General features: G+C 32.7%; 4 protein-coding genes and 1 pseudogene across 8 annotated transcripts; 1 reads left to right on the plus strand and 4 right to left on the minus strand.

Annotated features, from left to right (window-relative positions):
- Positions 1 to 2,748: 2,748 nt before the first annotated feature.
- On the minus strand, positions 2,749 to 6,604 carry LOC125223472 (purple acid phosphatase 3-like). Its single transcript, XM_048126636.2, has 7 exons — positions 6,258 to 6,604; positions 5,265 to 5,421; positions 5,026 to 5,133; positions 4,803 to 4,930; positions 3,691 to 3,819; positions 3,272 to 3,339; positions 2,749 to 3,108 (listed from the first exon to the last, which is right to left on the minus strand). The coding sequence occupies exons 1-7, from the start codon at positions 6,441 to 6,443 to the stop codon at positions 2,889 to 2,891; spliced, it is 996 nt and encodes a 331-aa protein (XP_047982593.1). The 5' UTR covers positions 6,444 to 6,604; the 3' UTR covers positions 2,749 to 2,888.
- Positions 6,605 to 9,504: 2,900 nt separating this feature from the next.
- On the minus strand, positions 9,505 to 12,688 carry LOC125223471 (purple acid phosphatase 4-like). The gene is made up of 7 exons (XM_048126635.2): positions 12,449 to 12,688; positions 11,455 to 11,611; positions 10,952 to 11,059; positions 10,742 to 10,869; positions 10,057 to 10,185; positions 9,891 to 9,958; positions 9,505 to 9,802 (listed from the first exon to the last, which is right to left on the minus strand). The coding sequence occupies exons 1-7, from the start codon at positions 12,641 to 12,643 to the stop codon at positions 9,589 to 9,591; spliced, it is 999 nt and encodes a 332-aa protein (XP_047982592.1). The 5' UTR covers positions 12,644 to 12,688; the 3' UTR covers positions 9,505 to 9,588.
- A 2,262-nt stretch (positions 12,689 to 14,950) lies between these two features.
- LOC125222616 (Tetratricopeptide repeat (TPR)-like superfamily protein) lies at positions 14,951 to 18,579 on the minus strand. Of its 5 annotated transcripts, none has more exons than XM_089062790.1 (5): positions 18,444 to 18,579; positions 16,044 to 18,223; positions 15,886 to 15,961; positions 15,647 to 15,802; positions 14,951 to 15,428 (listed from the first exon to the last, which is right to left on the minus strand). In XM_089062790.1, exon 2 carries the CDS (start codon positions 18,129 to 18,131, stop codon positions 16,176 to 16,178), a length of 1,956 nt encoding a protein of 651 aa, XP_088918916.1. In that variant the 5' UTR covers positions 18,132 to 18,223; positions 18,444 to 18,579; the 3' UTR covers positions 14,951 to 15,428; positions 15,647 to 15,802; positions 15,886 to 15,961; positions 16,044 to 16,175. The 5 variants fall into 5 exon arrangements, with proteins under 5 accessions (XP_088918916.1, XP_088918917.1, XP_088918918.1 ...); XM_089062791.1 differs by having other exon boundaries at positions 15,527 to 15,802; XM_089062792.1 differs by having other exon boundaries at positions 16,044 to 18,030; positions 18,444 to 18,568.
- LOC125222617 (ubiquitin carboxyl-terminal hydrolase 3-like) lies at positions 18,407 to 21,731 on the plus strand. The gene is made up of 9 exons (XM_048125333.2): positions 18,407 to 18,533; positions 18,783 to 18,914; positions 19,181 to 19,219; positions 19,638 to 19,743; positions 20,351 to 20,409; positions 20,482 to 20,556; positions 20,720 to 20,768; positions 21,256 to 21,332; positions 21,497 to 21,731. The coding sequence occupies exons 1-9, from the start codon at positions 18,468 to 18,470 to the stop codon at positions 21,587 to 21,589; spliced, it is 696 nt and encodes a 231-aa protein (XP_047981290.1). The 5' UTR covers positions 18,407 to 18,467; the 3' UTR covers positions 21,590 to 21,731.
- A 960-nt stretch (positions 21,732 to 22,691) lies between these two features.
- On the minus strand, positions 22,692 to 23,398 carry LOC125185141 (ethylene-responsive transcription factor 2 pseudogene; annotated as a pseudogene).
- Between the last annotated feature and the right edge of the window lie 1,202 nt (positions 23,399 to 24,600).

The raw sequence follows: 24,600 nt of genomic DNA on the forward strand, positions 1-24,600 counted from the left end.
TCAACAGTGAAAGTTTGAGAACAGAAATTTTTGGGTTTTAGTTTTACCTTTTTTGATTCTTTTGTGGAGTTCAACCTTCGTTCCACCGTTTTGTTTGAAAAAAATGCACCTTTGTCTACCACCTTTTGACTTTTTTGAATTTAGAAATATTATTCAATTTTGTTTTATTGTTTTAATATATAAACAAAATAAATGAACTAAATAAATGGTACATGATGTTTTACTTTCACACATAAATGGTATCTGATCTTTATTTTATATCGTTTTTGGTACCTTGTGACAAAAATAATCTTAAGTACTAAACATGTGATTTTTTTGTTATGAAGGATATTTTTGAAAATTTCAATTATATAGTACCCCCTCCGTTTCTTCATAGTTGAGTCATTTTACTATTTCGGGAAGTTTATTCATAGTTGAGTTGTTTACTTATATGGTAACTTTTTCCCCTTTCTTACTTTACTCTCTCTTACTTTATTCTTTCTACTTTATTCACTTTATACTTTATTCTCTCTACCTTTTTCTCTCTCTTACTTTTTTATCTATTTATTTAACACACCCAACATTCATTTCTAAAACTCTGTGCCGAAAAGTTCCGCCTCAACTATGAAGAAACGGAGGGAGTACCAAACATGAAATTATTTTTTCTTCCTTTCTTTTTTCTTTTTTTCTTCTTCTTTAGTTTTCTTCTTTCATTTTTCTTCATTTTCTTCTTTCTTTTTAGTATTTTATCTTCCTTTCTTCTTTCTTTTTTTCTCTTTAGTTTATGTTTCTTCTTCCTTCTTTTTGCTCTTATCTTCTTTTTCTTCTTTCTTTTTAGTTTTTTATACATACATCTAATTGCATTCATAATATAAATCAAGACAAAATATCTAATTAAACTAATTATTTAAAGTAATCAAATCAATTGAATATTTTTTATTCAATTACTTTATACTCATTTTAAGATTGAAACACCTAACTAAAAATATTCAACTCTTTATATTATTATGAATACAATTCACAATTATTATTATTTTTACATAATATTATATGATTCATAATTTATATAATTATACTATAATTATTTATTAATTACTACTAGTTTTAGTATTATAATAATAATAATAATAATATAATTGTAACTATAATTATAATTAACTATGTTTGATTGATATTAAAAAATAAATTAAAATTAATTATTAATTTATAACTTTAAAATTATAATATTAATATTGATTAATAATTATATTATAAAGAGTGAGGATAATGAGAGAAGATATTATAATATCACTATTGGTACTAATTTTATGTATGCCCAAAATATCCTCTATGATATAAATGAGAATATGTATTTGTTCAGGGGGCATTTTAGGAAGAAAATTGCATCAAGTATCAAAAATGTAATTAATAGATACCAAAAATGATATAAAATAATGATCAGGTACCATTTACGTGCGAAAGTGAAAGATCAGGTACCATTTATGTAGTTCACTCAAACAAAAATGCTAGCAATAACATATCTAAACAACATAACTAGTGGGCAATGGCGGATTAGGGGGCGGGCGGGGGTGATCGCATTCGCCCCCTCTGTGCGACTAATTTCCTCTTCTCCGGATGTAAAATTCTATGTCCATACCTCTGTTAGCCACCGACGTGTAACTGGCTATGTGTTTCTTGAAATTCTTGGCCAGTTTCTTCGAGTTTTTTGCAAGACATCTGTAAACAAAAATTGAAATTGAATATCCATTATATATAGCTATTCTAAGATTGAGATATTTATATTGACATGCTAACTTTCTAGCAACTAACTTTATTGCTACATAGGAAAAAAATTAATCCATTTCATAGCAGTCATATAGAGGTGCACGATTGTAACCGGATCATTTTAATTTTGGTTCGGAACCGGAATCAGACACATACAAAGTAGCACGGTAAAAATTTATTAGCCCAACTTTAAGGGTGGATCATTGATTTTTATGAATTTAAATCTGATTATCGTAGAGAGAAATTAGTTTTAAATATATTTAAAGAGGAAACTGGAACTGAAACCACATATTTATGGTTGGGAACGGATCGTAGAATCCTTTCTTGTTCTTACCGAACCAAAACTGGAACCAGAATCGGTGGTCCCAGAACCTCGTATTAAGGTTGGGCTCATATTTTTACATAGATCCCGTGGATGCCCGAAACGCTCCACCAATAAGCTCAAACTTGATGGGCTTGTCCAACAATACATTCAATTGTAGGAGTTAATTTTGCACCTTTGTAGAATAAATGCAGGAGCAATGTCACTCTATAATTTAATATTTTATTTTATATAAATAAATATAGAATTAGTTCATTAAATTATCACTGATATCTAGATATAATCTAATTTAAATGATTTTTGATACATTGTTCTAGAAGGAGCTTTCATTCAAAAGTAAAGTATTATGTGAATATATAAATTTTCTATTTATTGTATTATTAAAGTAACCAAACATAAAAAAAAAAAGTTAAAATTAAATACTATTACTATCATTTACTTACTTTTAGACTTTACAAAAAACAGGAAAGATCATTTCTTGTGGAGTAGAGTATAATTTATGTCTTTTGTTTAGTTTTGAAATTTTACAATCCCAGATTAAATACCCCTTCCAATATCTTTTGTCATCTCACGTCGATTATTTCTACACATTTGAGCAATCAGAATTACCGATGAATTTTCAGGAACAATTGTATTTGAGCTTCAATGTGGAAAGCTTCACCACGTAAACAATTTCTCAAATGTAGTACAAAATATATTTATTATAAACAATAAAGATGAGCATAAAAGTTAATAATATGACTGGTATAGGCCAGCATACTATCCAAATAATAATATTACATGAATAATTTCTTTAACATAATGCAGAAGCCAATAAATAATCTTAGATAGCGGAGATGATGGATGGTTGTGGCCTCACACTCCATTTGTGCAAAATGCTACCAAAAATATCATAGAAATTGAAACTTATTTGATGATGAGTTATGTCAAGAGTCATGAAACCTTGACCATCATAGAAAAATTTCATCTCCTTAGGGTTGGGCCACTCGTATACACCCCTCCAAGCCTTCGATCCGCCTCCACTAGTCAAAAATTGAAGAGGACTGCAACAGTTTCGTTATTAATATGAATCATAACGAAGACATATTTGTAATTTCATAAATAAATTCCTAGAACGATGTCAAATGTTCGAGTGAGAAAATTATCTTTAAAATAATCGAATGAAAAATGCTTTATGATTGGCCATAATATAATTTCCAGAATTACCTGTCAGGACTAGCTATATGTTGGAGGCAGTGATCATGTCCATTTATATAGAGATCTACTCCATTTGCCTGTGATTTCCATAGAATTAATTATTCATAATTGGATCTTTTTATTATGCCATTAATAAAACTTTATATTCTATCAAAATAAACGAACATATCAATGCGAAATCATGAATAGACTGATCTAGCTTGAACTATTATAAATAACATATTTGAAGCAATTTTCATGAATTTGATTTGGTATCGTCAATTTAAAATGTATATTGGTTCGGATTCTATAGTCCAAAAACAAACAATATAAATAAGATATACCAAAATGCACAAAGTCCAATCTTAATTTGAAATTTAAATAAATCAGTCCTGTAGATTTGTGTTTCTATATTATTTGACATACACACATATAAGAAAAATACATACCTCAAGAATGGGAAGAACCTTATCGATAAGCTCTTGAGTGTTACCATGATCACTAGCGCTCTTAATCGTGTGGTGACCTATCACTAATTTCCACTTGGCTTTCGATTCTATTAGTGCACTCTCCAAATCCTGTTTTAAACATAAAAATTCATCACAATTTACTTTTCTAATTAGTCCATGGAAAATTTATTGTTTTCCATTTAAAAACTCATAATACTCAATTTTCGAAAGAGAATCATATCATAACGGTGTTAGACTTCAGCAATGCGCACTCAAACGCTACATTAATATTATATTATCCTCTTTCATAAGTTAAGCCTCACGATTTTGCTTTTGAGTTACTCTCTAGCCTTAGAGTTTGAATTTTCAACTTTTTTGGTTTTAAAATAAAAAATTATGATTTTAGAATTTTTGGAGTTAGAACTGGATCACTGGAACTAGTATACAAATTCTAACTCCGCCCACGAAAACTGTTACCATTCCCAAACCGGAATCGCTGGTCCAATTCCGAGCCGACCTCGCAGTTATAATTTAACTATGCATCTCTAGTAGTACTAATTAAGTGGCCCAAAATTTTAGTACAAGCTTATTAAATTCGGCTTAGAAAATCATCCACCTAGATATTAATTCACCCGTACGCATAAATTTATACTACTATATATTAATAAAGTATACCTGTCACAGTCTTTTTAAAGTTAGAAAGAATTGCTATTCATAGTCAATCTTTATTTTGTTTTGTTTTGAAATTGCAGCATTAAATTCAATGTGTGTGACTTGTGTCATCATCACTTATCATGCTTTAGTTTTTTACGTCTTTGTTTTGATTATTGTTGGTGGACGTGTAAGTAAAATAATTGAATTTTTAAAAATGAGAATTAACAAATATGGTAAGAAAAGAAAATTAGTGGCATTTCATTCACTTATATAGTTAGAGATTTATGGTTAGATCGGAATCCACCGGTTCAACACGAAAGGCAGACGGTTCCGATTTTGTCCTAAATTGTGAATAGGCGTTGTATTGGTTCAAAATCGGGAAAATCGCAAAAATTCTAGAAAATCCGATAAAAGTATTAAAAAACTGACACCGGAAAAATCGAAAATATCATATGTACCTGCAAGAGGGTTGAAAGATATTTCTCTCTAGGAAGGACACCTCTCCAATCATAGACATGATCTTTTGGTTTCGTGAAGTATTTGTCTTGAAACGGCGTCGTGTCTATGAAGAAAAATTCTACAATATCTGCACATCAGGTAACAAAATTCCAACAATAAATTTAAATAATTACTTAATAATCAAAATTAATTTAAAGTATGGTTATAATTATAATTACAAACCTGCGTCAAGAATAAAAGATTTCATACAAAACCATCTGTTGTCTCTTGCTTGGAGGACTGGACTCAATTGTGCCAAGGCGTCACCTCTATAGTCATGGTTTCCCAACACTACAAGTAATTTCAACATTTAGGGTGAAGAAAGGAATAAATACTCAACATTATTTTCTATGTATGTTTTGAAAAAATTTAATAAAAATCATTAATTAAAAACTAAAAATAATTAGAAAAAAAGAAAGTACCATTGTACCACGTCTTTTGCAAAGAAGGAGCCGTGTATATATGAGTGAAGGATTGGTGAAAGGCAGGATCATTGACGTGGATCAATCCGTCGTCGTAAAAATTGTCACCCGTTGAAATAACAAAATCAATATCCATCTTGTCCGTTGTCACGCCCATCTTCAATAACCAAACATCTTATTAATTCATGCGCAACACAAACCATCGAGACATGGAAATGACAAGCATAGTTCCAAACGCAACCTAAGTTTATGTCACACTTTTCGTTCTTATTTATGCTATGTATTTTGACACGCAGCAACCACTTCATTCAATTCTCTTACCAACTTTTTCATAATAATAACTTATAGTGGTACATTAAATTATCAGGTTAAATGTGTCATAATCATCGACATTACTTGGAGCAAAAAAAATCCTTCTTTTCTTTTTAACTTTTCTTCTTATATTATAATTAATTATTTTATAACACTAAGTACTTGGATTAATGTTTAAAAATTCAGTGCAATTTCGTATTTTAATTACACACCATATTCTGTCAGTTTTCCGCACCACATATACATTTCATGTCCTAACCAATAAGAAGAGTGGAATAAAATCACAAAAGTTGCACACACCAACAATCACACGTAAATAGTCAATTTTACCCCTCCCAAAAATTGTTGAAAAACGGCAAGCAAGAGTCCAGATAGCAAACACAGAAGAAAAATCCTAAACTTAAAATACTAAAGCAAAGCAACTCCAAAAACATTAAGGACGCAAGATCAGAGCCCAGCGTAACATTTCAAATATCGTGTTTGAAGTTAACAGCTACGAACGTATTGCAAATATATTAAGACCGGCTAAAATAAATAATAAAACTAAAAATCATTTTCAGTCATTAGATCAGAAAGATCATTAACATATTCATCACTTTCGCAGTCTATAATTTTCATTTTAAATTGGAATTGTAACCTAACTCTTCCCAAATATAATATGTGTGTGAATTTTGTATATACCTGATGAGCAAGTTGAGATTGATTGTAGTGACCCTTTCTTCCCCAATCTCCCACCACCAACACTTGAAGGGATCCATCAGCTTTTGTAGGTTGTTGGAAGCGTGGAAACTCTCCATTGCTCACATCAATCACAGCTATAACTAATATCATCACGATCCTCATCATCATCCTATCCTCTCTCAACATCCCTCAATTTTCAGACACAAACAGAGAGAAGCACACACACATATATAAAAGATATTTTAGTGACTTCACTTCAAATGTGTGAATAGTATCGAATTTGGTAAGGGAATAGAATCGAATTTGGTTTGGAATATCCACAAATAGTGGATAGTGATATAAACACAATAAAATTAGTATTTCATAGAGTAAAGATAAAAAACACATGTGATGTGGAAGTGTATATATATAACAGATAATGTAATCGAATCGAAAGTGGGCCAAATGGCAATACCCAATTATTCAGAAACAGCCAATGCTCTACGATCTAGTCGACAGCTTTCATTACCATTATGGGGTCCATCTTTATTTTTTTACATTTTTAAAGGAAAATTGATTCAAAATACAGCCTTTTTAAAAAAAAAGTAGCCACTATTTTTATTTTAATTTATTTTAAAATTAAAAAAATTTCATTATAGGAATTTTTCCTAAGTTGTGGCAAATTAATCTTTTGCTTTTTTTAATACGCCTCTATTTGTACTTCTGAATTTTAGTTGACACACCAACAATAAGAACATTTTATGAAGTGTTGGCGGTATATATAATTAAACACACAAATTAGCGTCCTTAATAGCATTAAAAAATGTCACTAAAATTGTTCAATTTCTAATTCATCTCATAATTTTAAATATCAGCTGAAAAAATCATGAATCTTCGTAAAAAAAATCTAACCTATTCAACAATTTTTAAAATTAGTAGAAAAAAAACCATGGAGCTTGGATTATTCGCAATTTCCGCAAAAATCATGAACTTTATGAAAACTTTGAATTTGTTGGCAATTATCCCACGACGAAAATCTAATTGTGTAATTGTAATAACGGTTGATGTTTTCCGGTCTAGCCAAATAACACACTTTTATGAATACACGCTATCATATAATTTTCTGGCTTTTATATCAGATACAATTTCTATAAAAAAAATTATTATAAAATAATTGTACCAAATACAAACTCAGTGTTGTCAAGAGTACATCTTTAATTTTGAATGCGAGCTCACATAATTAAAGTTTGTTACCTACAATTGAAGGGTGTTACAACTTACATGTGACACCTTGCAAGTCAAATTCATGATCATTACTTTATTGTCCATGTAATCAATGTTTAATTAACCAAAAGCTCTAAACTGTCCCCATCTATGTTTATTGATGATAATTATTTTGATTACCGTATGTAATTATAGTGTCCAGGGGATTTTCATATGATGATATCTCTCATTCTCTCTCATCAATTATTGAAGAGTTTGATTTTATATTAGGATTGTTTTCTAGTAAAAAGGACGCTACATTTTCATTCAATTATTATTTGTGTTTTATTTGCTTCACTACAAGTTACTATAATTCAATTACTAATTTTGATAAGCAAAATCGAATCTTTAGATCTTTCTTTGTATTTTTCATGTTAATATTTTTAGGTCTTTCCCTTTTTTTAATCAGGCCTTATAGTATTCATATTATCTCATATACTAAAATTCTCATACAAGTTTTTTTAACCTAACTTTTCACACATGTTTATAATAATGGCAAGTTTTCAAAAAAATTCACTTTACTTTTATCCTATTTTTGACCGAACTTTTTATTTTCTTTTCTTCCCTTTATATTTTCCTTTTTGGACGACAAGATAATAAGGCAATAGGTACGAGTCCCATTTTTTGCTGAAACAGGTTTTTGTTCGTTTCTAATTTCTCCCATCCCATGATATCTTCACTTCCAACAATTTTTCATTTCCTTTTTAAAGTTTATTTATATTTATTTACAGTTTATAAATACAGGATCAATCATTTTCCATTCAATATTTCCTCTTCTAAAAATCAGACCAGACAGGACGGTTTTATTAACTTGACAACAAATCAGTGTGTTGTCTAATCCGCTTTGGATTTATAAACCGGTAGAATATTGATTCGTTATGAAACGGAAAAATTTGTCTGACGGTTGAAACATTTCTTGATAGGTATTTTAGTTGTTGATTGTGCTTACTCTTTTCACTCTTTTTCTTGGCCGTTGTTCGTTTCTATCTATATGTTGATTTTGTTTTTATTTCTTCTATGAAAGGCGTTTATAATCTCTAGTGGCAAGTTAACACCCCTCGAATTTCTAAATACATGTCAATTTGCTTTTCATTTCTCTAAATTTCCCCAAATCTCTAAATAAGAGTACTTCTCAAATTCTATAAATTTCCATACATATTTTTGCCCCACAAAATTATATTTCTGGCTGCGGACCCACTTTGCTGCTCATCAATTTTGACTTGGAGTATTTATTTTAGAAAAAAAGAATTAGCTTGACATTAAATTCAGATGACTATGGATATATATTTTAGAAGAGAAAAGAGTGCCAAATGTGGTCCCTAACATACGGTTGTTTTATCAATTTGGTCCTTATCATTATCATTTTGATTATTTGGTCTCTCACAAATAAATTCGGACCCGAATCGGTCCTCACATAACAGAATTGTCAAAAAATAGACGGTGATTGCAATTTGACTATATTAAATTACTAATGGTAATTAATTATACATAATTATAATTCTTAATTCCTATTAAATTACAAATTATTCATTTCATTTTGCAACTGATACTATCTTTTTTCCAATTTTGCTAATAGGAAAAGAATTATAATTAGGTATAATTAATTACCATTAGTAATTTAATATAGTCAAACTGCGGTCATCGTCTATTTTTTAACGGTTCTGTTAAGTGAGGACCGACTGGGGTCCGAGTTTATTGGTGAGGGATCAAATAATCAAAAAGATAATGTTAAGGACCAAATTGATAAAACGGTCATATGTTAGGGACCACATTTGATCTTTACTCAAAAGAAAAAGAATATGTAGTAGTGAACTGAATTTGCTTAATTCGGCATTAAAATCATACTCCCTCCGTCCCAGAGAAGTTGGCATACTTTGAAAATGACACGGGATTTTAGGAGGTTTTGTTTTGTGTGTTAAATGGAGAGAGAAAATATAATTTTTATATTCATGTGAGAGAGAACTTTTTCCAAAAAGGGAAATGTGACATCTTTTGTAGGACAAACTAAAAAGGAAAGTGTGCCATCTTTTATGGGACGGAAGGAGTACCATTCATGATATGGGGAAGTTACAAATATTATCAAACCAACCTAAATGGTAGAGAACATTGATTTTGATGCACTCCATTTGTGCAATACATTGCCAAAAGTATCATAGAAATTTAAAACAATTTGATGTTGATTAATTTCCATGCCCATGAAACCTTGTCCATCATAAAAGAATTCCATCTCCTTTGGGTTGGGCCAATTATACACACCCCTCCACGCCTTCGATCCTGCCCCACTTGTTATAAATTGAAGAGGGCTGCCCAAAATTTATAATATAAAATTAGAATAAGCTATTAAAAATTACTATGCTTTTTCTTTAAATTATTAAAAAAGTGTTTAATTACCTGTTAGAACTAGAAATTTGCTGCAAGCAATGGTCGTGTCCGTTTATGTAAAGATCAACCTTGTTTGCCTGCATTGATTAGAGGAAAAACATCTTAACAAATAAAAAATAATGAAACAATGCTATATCGAAAATCATTATAGAAGAAAGGCAACGGCCGGACGAACCTCGAGAATTGGAAGAACCTTTTGTTCAAGTTCTTGTGTGTTGCCATGGATACTAGCGCTTTTTATTGTATGATGACCAACCACGATTTTCCATGTTGCATGCGACTCTCGTAGTGCCTCGTCCAAATCCTATTTAATTTTTCCAATTTTAGTTATACACTAACATATAGACATACACGTTATACATTATATGAATTTGGTAACCATACTTTTTCAGATGTGGTACAAAATAGAAACTAAATTGACAAGTCATTTTCTTTGACTGAAAAAAGCAAATTGAAATGCAATTTTCTTATTTGAAATGTTATATGAAAATTAAATGCACAACTACTAGAATGCAATTATATTGAATGGGACAAAATGTGTAAAGAATAAAAGACATTTTAAGCACTGTGTCTGTGAGGAAAGAGGCCTTTGTTGGATCATTGGGCCCATGATCATTTTCTACTTATTTTTTGATAATTTGATTAATAATGTTTCTCATTTATTATGGAGATGTAGTAACTTGAACTTCTAATTTATTAATTTAAAAGAAATCGGCTTACTCGTCAAAACCTATTTCCTTCTCATGTTGATCTATTACTACGGGAGAGTTGTCAGTTCATGAGAACTAGTGCAGAAAGCAAATGAGACTTCTAAATGGAAACTAAGAGAGTAATATTAATATGATAAATGAAAATTGAACCTGTAATAAATTTGAGAGGTATTTGTCTCTAGGAAGGACTCCTCTCCAGTCATAGACCTGATCTTCAGGATCAGTAAAATATTTGTCTTGCATTGGTGTTGTGTCAATGAAGAAAAATTCTACAATATCTGTTTCCAAATATTATTTGGATATTAATAATTGCCTTTTTTTCTAGAAAAAAATAAATGAAATTATGGAAGCAAATATAACCTATATTAAGAATAAAAGATTTCAAGCAAAACCATCTATTGTCTCTTGCTTTGAGAGTGGGACTCAATTGAGCCATGGCATCACCTCTATAGTCATGATTCCCCAACACTGCACACAATTTAATTAAACAAAACAGGAAAAAATTATTAATTGATTAAAATGAAAAAGGGCAAATTGTCTGAAAATCATGAATTTTGAATTTGTTCGCACAATCTCATAACAAAAAACCCGATCACCTACATGTAATATACTGTTGATATTTTCCCAACCAAACATCGACATCGTTTATAACTAATCGGAGGTGCATCCGTGCATGTGTATTTTCTCGGTTACCATATCAGATGCAATTTTGACAAAATATTTTGTCAATGGATTATTGTGAACAAACCTTTACTTCATAATGTGCGACGGACCAAAATTTGACCAAATTGCACTTTTTTTTTTCTTCTGGTATTCGCTCAAAAAGATTTTGTAAATATATATAGTTTGGAGGGAATATATACCAGTGTACCACATCTTGTTCAAGGCTGGAGAAGTGTAGATATCAGAAAATGATTGATAAAAGGCTTCATCATTTTCATCTCTTAATCCACCAGGATAAAAATTGTCCCCAGTTGAAATGATAAAATCAATGTTTATCTTTTCTGCAGTGATACCCATCTGTCAATGAGAAAATACATCTTAGATTAAAATTCATTATTACAATAACACACAAAATAATTACTCAATGAATTCAAGGTGAAAAGGAAGATTAATAGAAAATGTACACATGTTTGCATATTAATTAATGAAATAAAAAAATACAGTACTAAATAAGTAATGTGTAGATCAACATATTATAAAAATATAATATGAAATATTTAGAACGTACAAGAAAGTAATAATGAGCTAGATTGAATTAATCTAATCCAACTAACATGTGCCCATGCATTAATTCATTATTGATAAATAAATCATATCTTGAAAACAAATTTATTCCCATTATAGTGTTGAATTGACAATGTGGCTGGTGGCACACTACTTTATGACTGGTACATTTTGACTAAAAGATTCTCCAAAATAATTTTTTTTAACAAAATGAGAAGTTCAAGTAAGAAGAAAATTAAAAATTAAGAAAGGAAGAAATTTAATGGAAAAGGAGAAAAGTCTATTTCTCACATCCTTCCAAGCCATTTTTTCTCCAATATGTGTGGACTAATCATATGTTTACATATATACATAACCATATAATATGGCGCCATGACTTTAGTAAAAAAAATTAATGTGGATGAATTAGATCATGGTATGTGAAACATTAAGATATGTTGTACTTTATAATAAAAACTTGGCAATTGAAATAAAAATTAAAATAGTGTGTTTTCGTCGAAAAGAGAAAATGACCTATTAACCTGACGAGAAAATTCATTAGACAATAGATCACACACAAATCAATGATTTAAATTGAAAATTTCATAACAGGAGAGTAGAGGTTGTTTCTCTGTGATGTGCTCCTTATACCTGACGAGCTAGTAGCGACTGATTGTATTCGCCTTTTCTCCCCCAATCTCCAATGACCAAAGCAGTGACGGTGCCATCGGCTTTGGTTGAGGGTTGGAACCGTTGAAACTCACCTTTGCTCATATCAACAACTAACATAACAACAAGAATTGTCAATGTCAGTTTCATCAACCGATCATCATTCTTGTTAGCCATATCTAATTGATATGTGTGTGAGAGAGAGATAGCTAGCAAGTGATGGAGTGTTTCTTGTAGAACCTAAGTTTATATAGAGTTTGCATGTAACGAATAAAATTAATATTATTGAGAACATTATTGAAGAGGATGGGCAGTGAGGGAGGTGCAATTATTTGGGAGATTTCCACTTTTTTCAAACCACAACTTTGTAAGGCCCTACCAAATAAAGATATGAAGTTATTGTAGTGTTGCCTCACATTTTTTACCTTGTCAAATTTTTTCATCTTATATTAGTAATATATTTCACGTTTCAAAAAAATTAGAAGCACTATTTTACTAAATATATATACACACACGAAATAAAATGTAGATACATTAGATAATTAATAGCATAGATAAATTTTGCAAATGCAATACAAACGTTGTGACACTTATTATCTTAGACTATTTGTTAATAAAGATTGTGTCCAACTCAATTACTATATTCATAAGATGGGTATAAATTCACCAACCCAATAATGCGGATTGTTTCGGATTTGATATGCTATTTTATATTGTGGAAGGGTTATAAATTCAATGAAGATCGATGGAAAAATTACATTAGAGGTTATACAATTAATTTAGTGTGGAATAGGGGAATTTGGATGAATTAATGTAGCTCGTCACATATAGCTAGTTTATTAATTTAATTTGGTCACTTAATATAATAACGAATCGGTTTCTTGGATTCCTCATAAAGAAAAAAAAGAAAGAAGAACAAAAATTGCCTGTTGGGTTAATTAGTTTGGGAAAGAAATCTAACTTGGGAAATACTTAATTTCTTATAGTTAATATAGCTTACTAATTAGTAGCATGCTAATTATGATAGCGATTTTATAAATTGGTAATTAGGCTGTTGGGTTAATTATAGTATTAGACTGTTGGGTTAATTAGGCTGGGAAAGAAATCTAACTTGGGAAATACTTAATTTCTTATAGTTAATATAGCATACTAATTAGTAGCATGCTAATTATGATAGCGATTTTATAAATTGGTAATTTATTAGTATTAGATAAAATTACTTTTCACAAAAATCGTGTATGTAATCCAATTATACTAAATCAAAATGATTAGAAATGAAAAAAAATGGAGTTATTGTTGATCATGAAATGTGGATAACCCGTCCTCCTTCCTCTATGTGACAAGAAGGGGGGACTTCCGACTCCATCTAAATGCCGCAAATAAAGATTACAGAACTGTACACATGAAAAATCGACTTTCATATCAGTTCTCTCATGCACACGAATAAAAAGTGACAATTCTTGAGAAAAATTACTTCCTATCTTCGCCAATGCATTTCGTTCTGCAATTTTTGGTCCGCTGCAATTACATGTCTCATTTCATTTTTTTAATAATTCTAACATTTTATAAATTTATGTCACACATATTTTATTGAAAAGTTATACTCATTCTACTAACTTTCCCAACCATATTTTTTTAACCTCAGTCGTGAAAAAAGTCAGACGTTATTGGCGACCGGCGGAAGTAAAGAGGGAACGAAGAGCAAGGTCAAGGTGGTACTATAGTTGATACCTTTTTTGTAAATTTGTATATTCATAAATTTATTCTATTCTACCAAAATATAAATTAAATCTACTTGTATTAATTGGTTTGACAGATCAACTCAGCTGGATAGTCCCTATCATCCTCGCAGATTGAGATAGATCAAGCTGCCCACAGAATTTGGATAATATATGATGTAACACCACTTATTATTTTCATTTTTATTTTTATTTTTAAATCACCACCACTACAATATTTTGATCTGTTGATTCCATATTATTTGTTTGATTCTGTTTGGAATTTTTAAAAAGAAACCAATAATTGTGATCATATTATGTGACATTGTATCTGTAATGTTTTTTCTGTTAGTAAAAATAATTTCTTACCATCATTATACTCCATAATTTAACGTTCAGATTAATAAGAATTTTGGTTTGTAAAATTAAGATACACCAGTGCTCTAAATAAAGAATTTAGTAACCTGCAAGATGTTGTTTTCTTGGGTCTTTTTCAAAAATAATATGTCGGATTAAATAATATATCCATTTTCGTGTTCTGAATGCAAGAGATGTATTCCATAGAGATAAGCCCATGTGAGCAACACAAAAAATAACTGGACTTCAAATATTATAGCATAAAATATTTCTCTCCAATAATTTTGTAACGTTATGTGGCCAGTTATGAATGTTATCTTTATATAGAAATACATACATACAAATATAGGAGTGAGTTATAAACTCATTTCATTGTGAAAAATACAAAAATTAAAATTACTAGAATGGATGTATAAATTTACTGCATTCATAATGAAATTAAATCCACAAGGCAAAAATGAAAGGGAAATCGAGCCTTGATTTTTCACCAATTATATTTTCTGGGTGAAAAAGTTACATGTAATTCTAAAAAAATTAGAATTCAAAAAAATTTAGTCAATTACTCGAATTTTTGGAGTCGGACGGGCAAAAGACGCTTTGGCACCTTCTCGTCTTATTTAATGGGCCTCTCGGACAATTCTTGAACTCAAACTTCATGAATGAGCCCATTAAGCACGTGAATTTCTTTGCTCGAGCCCTCGTACCTCGACCAACAGGAACTTGATATGGATCACGAACCACACCAACTTTTTGATCACGAACCACATCATCTCCCTCTTCATTTCTTTGGTATTCATCAGCTTCCATAATCATATTCATATATGTTGGGTACAAACAGTCGTGCCATCGTCTGCCTCATTTTTGAGGCCGGCTTCTCATCTTGATGCCTGAATATTGCCAACAAAAAAATGATTTCATTTTCAACACATCCAACATAACATTGCAAATATTATTTACACTCCCATGGATAAAGTAGGAATCATACAGGATTTCCATTGCTGCTGAACATGAATGCTTTTACTAACTAAATAGTCAGCTTCTCAACCCAGCTCAACTCGATTATCAGTTTTCTTGAGAAACAAAACCAGTGGCCTAAGATTGTTACCTGCCCATTGCTCTCAGATGTGGGCTCTCGTGCTTCGGACTCAGACTATATACTCTGCTTTTTTGAACTCATTTGCAAATGTCATGATTCCGAAGTGTGCCTCTCCATCTTTTCATGCTTCTTTGATCTGAGAACTTTTATCTTCTTCATTCATCTCTGCCAGACAAACAGAAAACACATTAAGCAAATACAAGAAAATAAAGCAAACAATTTGAACTAAATAGCTTCATTTTGCACACCTTCGAAACCCCCATATGCAGTAAGCCAAGAGATACTTAAATGAAGAAGAATATATCCATCGGCCTATTTTCCAATCTAACACGGATAAAATTCATGAAAAACTGTAAAAAAAAAAAACCAATACAGTATTAACATTAGGATGTTTTCTTTAACTTACTGGTGGAGATCAAAGGAGTTTTCGATCGTGCAAGTCAACCCCATGCCTCATTGAAACCATATGATGATTAGCTTTATTGCCCACTTGGTAAAAAAAAGCCATGGAATGAGCTTCACCGACAGCTTCGAAGTATTACCAGTAGTCTCCACAAGAGCACTTTCCATTTTTAAAATGGTGAAACCGCGTTGTATCTCTAACTATTATCTCTCTATCTTCTATTGCTGAAATATATTTCGTAGCTAAATGGCAGTCATCACAAACTCTCAAGTTCTTGAAGACCCTAATAGGCTCACTCAGTGGCAGGCTTATTATCCCCAAGGCTATGGCCAGTTTCTCGCTATGCAGAAGAAGTAGCCGCTCCTTTTCATCCTCTGTGACATCGTGCAAGACAGATTGAAGATCAGGCACATATCCTGCCAGCTTCATTTTCTTCTCGAGCTCGTTAAGTTTTCTGTGTATGTTTTTCAGTTCAGGATGAAGCCCATCTCCTGATCTAAATTCGTGAATCACACTCTTGATCTCAATCCAGCTATATCCAGGTGTTTTAATGGCTCTAATGTCCTTCATTGCCCTTCTAACTCTACAAGCACTGTCCCATTCCTTCTTCGCAGCATACACATTTGCAAGTTGCACATATGCAAATGGATTACTAGGTTCGAGATTAAGCAATTTTGTGGCAGCAAACTCAGCAATTTCTAAGTTTTTATAAACCCTACAAGCACCTAGAAGGGATCCATACATGGCAGAATGAGGCTCAAAAGGCATTCTTTTGATTAAATCCAGAGCACCGGTAAGCTTACCAGCTCGACCAAGAAGATCTACCATACTTGCATAATGCTCCGATTTTGCTTCAATTCCATAATCCTTCTGCATTTTTTCAAAATAATGAACCCCTAATTCTACTAACCCTGCATGGTTACAGGCAGATAAAACTCCAATAAAGGTATTCGAATTCGGCTTCATTCCTTGGTTTCTCATCCCTTTAAATAGATCGAGAGCTTTGTGGGTGACCCCGTGATGGGCATAGCCCGAGATCATTGCATTCCATGTAACCACATCTTTAAGCCGCATCTCCATGAATAGTTTCCATCCATCTTCAAGAACCCCACACTTGCAATACATGCTGACTAATGAAGTCCCCACTTTCGTCTCGAAACAGATAGGGGACTTGAAAACAAGCTGATGGATTTGTTTCCCCAATTTCAACATGGAAAAATTACTACAAGCTAAAAGGACACTGCTCATGCTTGATGGATTGCCTTGAATCTCCAATTCCATCATTTTCTTGAAAAGCATCAAAGCATCCTCCCCTCTACCATTCTCGACATAGCCTGAAATCATCGCATTCCATGTCACCAAATTCCTCTCCATCATCTCGTGGAACATCTTTTCAGCCGATTCAACCTTCCCGCTCCTCATGTATCCAGTTATTATACTCGTCCTCACAACCACACCCTTCATAGGAGCTTCCGCGAATAACTCCAATGCCGACTCTAGATTCCCACTCTCAACATATCCCGATATGATCACATTCCATGTAACAGCATTCCTTCTTGGCATTGCAGCAAAAAACTCCCGAGCCTCATCCATCATCCTGTTCCACGAAAGCCCCGAAATCATAGTATTCCACGAAGCAGTATCCTTAACTGGGATCTTTCTGAAGAATTCCTTGGCAGCTTCCACATCACCATTTCTGAAATAACAAGCCAACATGAGGTTGTACGAAATATTGTCTGGTTCAGCAATTTCGTCGAACAGTTGGCGGGCTTCTCTCAATTTCCCGGGCTTGCTCGAAAACCCAGCTAGAATTGAGTTCCAAGAGACCGTATTCTTCATCTTCATAGTCTGAAAAACTCGCAGAGCAGAATTTAGGTCCCCGCAGCGGATGTAGGAGGTAATCTTTTTGTTGGAGGAGACAATATAGCGGTTGATTTCAGGCAGATTGGTGTGGAATTGTGAAAGGGGTTGAATTGCTGGAGCAGAGAGGCTGCAGTAGACATGTTTAGATATTTGTGAGCAAACAGGGATCAAGGAAAAGGATATTTGAACAATCCTTTTACTAGTTTTTAGCTGAAGAAGGTGATGCATTTCTCTTCTCTACGGTGTTTCCAGTTGAACATGAGCAAGTTTAGCACTTGATTATTTTCTGTTGATCTGCTACAATTATCAGCCCCATTCCTCTGAATCCATTAGGCGAAGCAAATGATAAGCAAATTTCAGCTCAAGCAAGTATAATTAACAAAGGTGCGATTTGATAAAAAGTAAAAGATTAAAAAGAGGAATTTAAAGAATAATACTCATGTTTATCCATTACAAAATATTTCACTATTTCAGCATATATATAACCGATTAAATGTGTATAAACTCAATCACATCAAAACCCAAAGCAAAACCAAAAACCTGAAAAAGAGAGTAGGAAGAAAAATGGCGACAATCCCTTCTTCGAAGAGATGGCTTCCTCTTGAAGCAAACCCTGATGTTATGAACCAGGTATTCAGCGCTTCCTTTTATCTCCCGTTTTTATAGCGTAGCAATTTGATGTATTCTTAATTTTTTTGATTTTGGGTGTTTGGGTAAAATAGGTTTTGGTAATGGATCATGTATGTATTGAAATTACCAAAAACAAGCAGAGATGAAAAACTAGAAAGGGAATAGTAATTAATGGAGTGAGAAACTGTATTATTGAGATTTAGTGTTTAATGATGAAGTTACTGAAGAATGTTACTTGTAATGGAGCAGTTTATTTGGGGACTTGGTGTTTCCCCAGATGAGGCAGAGTGCTTTGATGTTTATGGACTTGATGATGAGCTCTTGGCAATGGTTCCACAGCCGGTGCTCGCTGTGTTGTTTCTCTACCCCATAACTCCGAAGGTAATTTCTGATTCGAAAATCGCAGCTTCTTCTTGATTGTCAGCGTTAACGACATAGCCTTGGACAGTTTAAACATGGTGAATTTTGTAATTGAATGGGGATTCAGTAATGGCATTCCGTTGCAAGCTCATAAATTGCTTAAAAATCCATTTTTCGTCTAACTGTGAGCACAAAGTGTTCGTGCCGTTTGGTGTGTATCTCGTACTGATTTTCATGTGTGTGTGTGTTTTGTGTTTTGTGTTTGTGACAATACTGCATTTGTACAGAGTGAGGAAGAGAGGATTCAACAAGATAGTTCGACAAAGGTTAGCCCTTCTAATTCAAAGTCATTTCAAGAGCCTATTGTTTTGGATTGACATTTTGAATTCCTAGATGAATTGGTAGCTGATTTGATGCTGAGAGATCATGCTTGCAATTGAATTTACAAGTTTTTACTACATGTTGTGTCCATTTTTTTTCAGGTTCATGATCTGCTGATTTTTGCAACTATCATGTCTCTGCAGTCTGTTTGTTAATTATAAATACGTGTTTCATTAGGTTCGTATTGCTCTTAGGCCATTCCTGGATTGTAATAATTGAATTGCATATATACTAATGGAATTTTTTTTATTACCTAGTGTTTTTCACCCTTTTTCCTGTAACACTAAATTATGTATATTAATATATACATGGCCCATTTACTTTCTGAGTAATGATATCTGCAATTTATGGGACCTCTAACAGGTTTCTAGTGGTGGACCTTACTTCATGAAGCAAACTGTGGGAAATGCCTGTGGAACTGTTGGACTTCTTCATGCTGTTGGTAATGTAACTTCTGAGATCAAACTTGGTAAGCTCTTAGGTTCCAAATAGCCTTCATTGTGATTAATTTCATGTTACGAGGAGTTTTCAGAACCTAACCTAATATTTGTGCTTAGCATGAGAAGTCTTCTGCTCTACATGAGCTTTTGACATTAAACCTTTGCACAGAGTGGAAATGTGGGCACCGCTATTTCGTAGGAGTATATACTTTTAGATCATATCTGCTAAATAATGATTGCTCAGGTATAAGCTTCTAGGGGATCGAGTGACTTCAATTAGATAAGCTATTGTGTGATTCACGATCACATTTCTTCAGATGTGTGCTTTACTAAATAGCTAGCCCAATTGAACTGAACCGAATAACCTAAAAACCAGAAACTCAGTAGGTTGCCCCAAATTCGTATCAGCAGTATTGTGGTTAGTTGCCGAGTGGATGATGAGGATAAGAATATCCATCCTTTGCTTTTATTTCCTCTCTCCCGAACCATATAAGGGTTCAGGAATTTGTTTATTTTCAAGATACATATTTGAATATTCTTCAGTCCTTCATGCTTTATGTTTCTTCAATGAACTGTGATCTGTGATGTTTAAGTTTTCATTTGTCTGTTTTGATTTTGGATTGTGCTGTTCACCAGTCGAGGGGTCTTACCTGGACAAATTCTTCAAGGACACTGCAAATATGGATGCGTCACAGGTCAGCGTGCGCCTTGCCATCTTCTATGTCGTTATTCCCATCTAGTATTTTTAAGACTAAATGATTCTGCAGCGTGCGAAATTCCTCGAAAGTGATAGAGAAATGGAAGATGCTCATTCAGTTGCAGCAACTGCTGGTGAAACTGAGGTTAGATTTGGCCATTTGCATAAAATTTAAAACACCTATAGTTTTTGTTTCCTTTTTTTTCCAAGTGTACATTTTTCACCTTCAGTTAACTGTGTGACTCGTTGATTGAGTTGATGGAACTACCTTTTTATTTTATTCGTGTTTCGACATTTCAATTTGACAGGCATCAGATAATGTTGACACCCATTTCATCTGCTTTACATGTGTGAACGGTATATCTCCCTCCTCTCTATCCCTTTGTGTTGGTGTGATACATCTGAAACTCAATTTATGATTGTAAATTCAATACGTGGAAGTGTGTTCTTTTGAATTTAGACAACCATCAAGGGAAGACGGAATTACTGCCTTGCTCATCTGTTCTTTGCATATATGTATATATTTTGTAGTACTATTAATTTCATTGAGTCGATAACTACATTCCTTTGGTTTAAACTATATAACAAAACTACTGGTTACTTTCGCGTCTCACAGAATTGCCAATTGACAAGGTTCACTGTTTGCACACTATGTTGTGGTTCGAATGGGAGTGTAGTAAAATTTTGAATGTCCCCAACAAAAGCATAGTGCATACTAAATTCTACTTAAAACTAATATTCTTGGATTTGTTAATCAACAAATCTGGATTATGCCTTTCCTACTCAGAACAGATTTTTTCACTCAAACTCCTCATATTAACTTATAATCCGGGAAATTTTGCAGGACAACTGTATGAGCTAGATGGAAGGAGGGCTGGGCCTGTTTCACACGGTGCATCTTCGAGTAACACCATATTACAGGTGATGTTTATTCTTTTGAGGATTCGTTTGTAGTTGAAGCTTTCGAAGCACTATGTTAAGGTCTTGTGGTTTAGCAACTTATGCTTCATTCGTAGTTTTTGCTGCCGTATCTCGTGCTGGTTATATACGTATAAATATGTTTTGACGTACAAATTTTACTGCAGGATGCTGCTAAAGTCATTCAAATGTTTATCCAGAAAAACCCTGATTCGATTAACTTCAATGTTATTGCTATTTCGAAGAAAACTGGAGCATAGAGTTGAGATGCGTCAAAGAGTGATGTGATATTGAGGAATATCAACTTTTGTCTAGTTTTAGTTTTATAATTTATGAGTCTCTTGATATATTCCACTTTTTGCAAAACTTTCTGTTTCTAAAAAAGCAAGATTATTCTGCGCGTGGAGGTTTCATTGGGTCGAAATGATTTACAACATGTAGTGAACGAATACAGAAGGAGAAGGTTTTTTTTTTTTTTTTTTTTTAACAATGGGTAAATTATAATTTTACGAAGTAAATTTGAAAAAAGAAAATCTCAAAACGCCGTTTTCGTCTTTAAAAAAGTTTTTGTTGGACTGAGATGTGATGGCTTTTTCGGCTGACCCCAAGTGACACTGTGACACACTTCTCGCCGTTGTGTTAATAGGAACTAGGTTCATGCATATATAAGCAAGTAGGAGTATTTTAATGTTTAGAATATAGAGGTAATTTCATCGACGTTTCCAATAGATTCATCACACGTGCCTATTTTTGTAGTAGTATATTTTTGGATACTAAATAATACTCCTATATACCAAGTTGATGGGCTTAATTTTCCATCTACTTTTACTCTTCTATGTTGCTAGTATATTTTTTTGGGGGTAATTAGCAAGGGTATTCACCGGCGGACCCAATGACTATTTCTCGCGCTGATTTATAGGTACGAATGCAAGAATGAGACTTATTTGGATTCCAACTTGTGTCAACTTTGGGCTAGCTACTGGCCACATTAGTATGCATGCACATGCTCGATGTATAATTTCAAACTATAGAGTATATACAGAAGGTGAAAAATTGTTCATGGGATTTAATTGGTTAGAGATTATCTAAGATTAATTTTGTCACTAGAGAATGCCATGACTCATAAACCAAAACTAATCATACGTTATATTATTCTAAGATTAAGTATTGATTCATATAAGTATAAGCTATACTATTCATTCAATTTTACAACATTCATATAATTCAATCTTACTTAACTCACCATGTCGAATTAATTGAAGTGTAATTGGCAAATAGACATTTATTCTCTTAAAACTATTTTAAAGAGTGTATAAACTTAATTAAATATCATATAAATTTGAATAATATCATCTAAGTAGGTTTAAAAAGAAAAAAAAGGAACATCTTTATTTGAAGAAATGTAGTACTAACAATTTAGTGAATGGAAAAATAAAGAATATGAATCAGAAAAAACAAGTTTGCCATCTATCGGTAAACAGCTGATATTGGCCTTTTTGTAAGTCCACCATCAGCCGCCGCCGCCGCAGCCTTCCTCTTCCTTGTCGGCGATCCACTATCCGAGGACGACGAAGAAGAAGCAGCAGACCTCTTCGATGTAATCCTAACCGGCGGCGCCTCCCCCGAGTTAACCCTCAAGGGGAAATTCACCATCGCCCTCGACCCGCGCATGGCGTAGGCCGCTTGATCATAGGCCAAGGCGGCCTCCTCCGCGGTCTCGTACGTCCCAAGCCACACCCGCGCCCCATTCTTCGAGGGATCCCTTATCTCCGCCGCGAACTTCCCCCACGGCCGCTGCCTCACCCCTCTGTATTGACGCGCCGCCGCTACTCCAACACTCTCCGCTACCGCTTCATCAAAGCTCGGAAACGATAGTTCCGGCTCCGGCTTCACAACCACCGCAGCCAGAGGTGGAGTGTCGCCGGAAAACATGTGGGGCGGCTGCGATTCGTCCAGCAAATGTCTTCTTATGGAATCGAGAAAGGCAAGATCCGTTTCCGAGAGGTAGTAATCGTCATTTTCAAACATCGTGCAAAGTTTGTGATATTTCTTGTGATTTAATTTGTTGGGAAAATATGAAGTTGATAATTAGGGTTCGAAGTTATGATATGTATATATATAGGTTGGGGAGGGAGTGGAAGTAGCTAGATTCATGCATGTAAGAACAAGTAGGATTATTTTATTAGCTAATTAGATAGGAAAGTATAGATGGACAAATCAATGTTCAATCCGTGTTATAGTATGTTCTTTCCTAGATGTTTCCATTAGAAGGTCAAAAGATTAGGATTAGTATCACGTGGCTAATACTATTGCTATTTATGTATTTTATAGGTTCCTTTTTTTATTAATTATTATTATCAACACCTATTGCATTAATATAAGTTTTACATATCAGTGAATTCAAGGTTAGACTCAGTTGGATTCCTACTTGTGTCACGTCAGTATATGCATGCACCTCTTTCTATATATACACACATATCTAAGACTTTCTTATTTATATGTGTATATAGCCAATGTCTGTATTTAAAAAATTAAATTTAAGTAGTACTTTAGCTCTGTTAGGCATATAATTTAAAGACCATTTCAATCTTTAAGATAATTTTACTTTTATTTACTAAATACTTTACTACAAGTATATCTTAAGCATAACCAAATAATAACATAAAATATTCTAATAGTAATAATGTAATTCTAGATGAAGTCCGTCTTAACTTATGCTACTATTATCTTACTTAAAGAATAGCCAGGTATTGAAAATTAAGAAAAAGGAAAGATAATTCAAGTATGAACACGGTATTATTCTTTTAAAAGCTTTGGTGTTTTTCATTTATAAGAAGCCATGAAGGTATGGATTTCATCTCAGTTTTCAAATCTCCCAACTCGAAAAACAATTAGACTTTCAAATTAATTCAATGAGTTCAAAATTTAATTCTAGGAACTTATTATACAGTACTAGTATTAATTTCGTAAGTTCATAAGACATTTAAGTTCTTAAAGTGAGTAGTTTCTAGAATTTGAATTATTTTCCATCACTTAAATTTTAAATTGTTAGGAATATATAATAGTATTTCATGCATAAATAAATTTTCCTTCTAGAAAGTAAAAAAAGAATATATGCATTATGCAAGGTAAAGTATATTAATATAATATTGTTGGACTTCAGAATCTAATTCTATCTTCTCAGTGTAGATTAATATTAGATGATTATACTTTCTAGATAATTAAAATCAGTCAAAATTATGAATTAATGATTAGAACCTAAATAACATAT

Source organism: Salvia hispanica, chromosome 1 (assembly GCF_029641045.1).
Source record: "Salvia hispanica isolate PSC_SH4W2 chromosome 1, Shi_PSC_v1, whole genome shotgun sequence".
NCBI classification, from domain to species: domain Eukaryota; kingdom Viridiplantae; phylum Streptophyta; class Magnoliopsida; order Lamiales; family Lamiaceae; genus Salvia; species Salvia hispanica.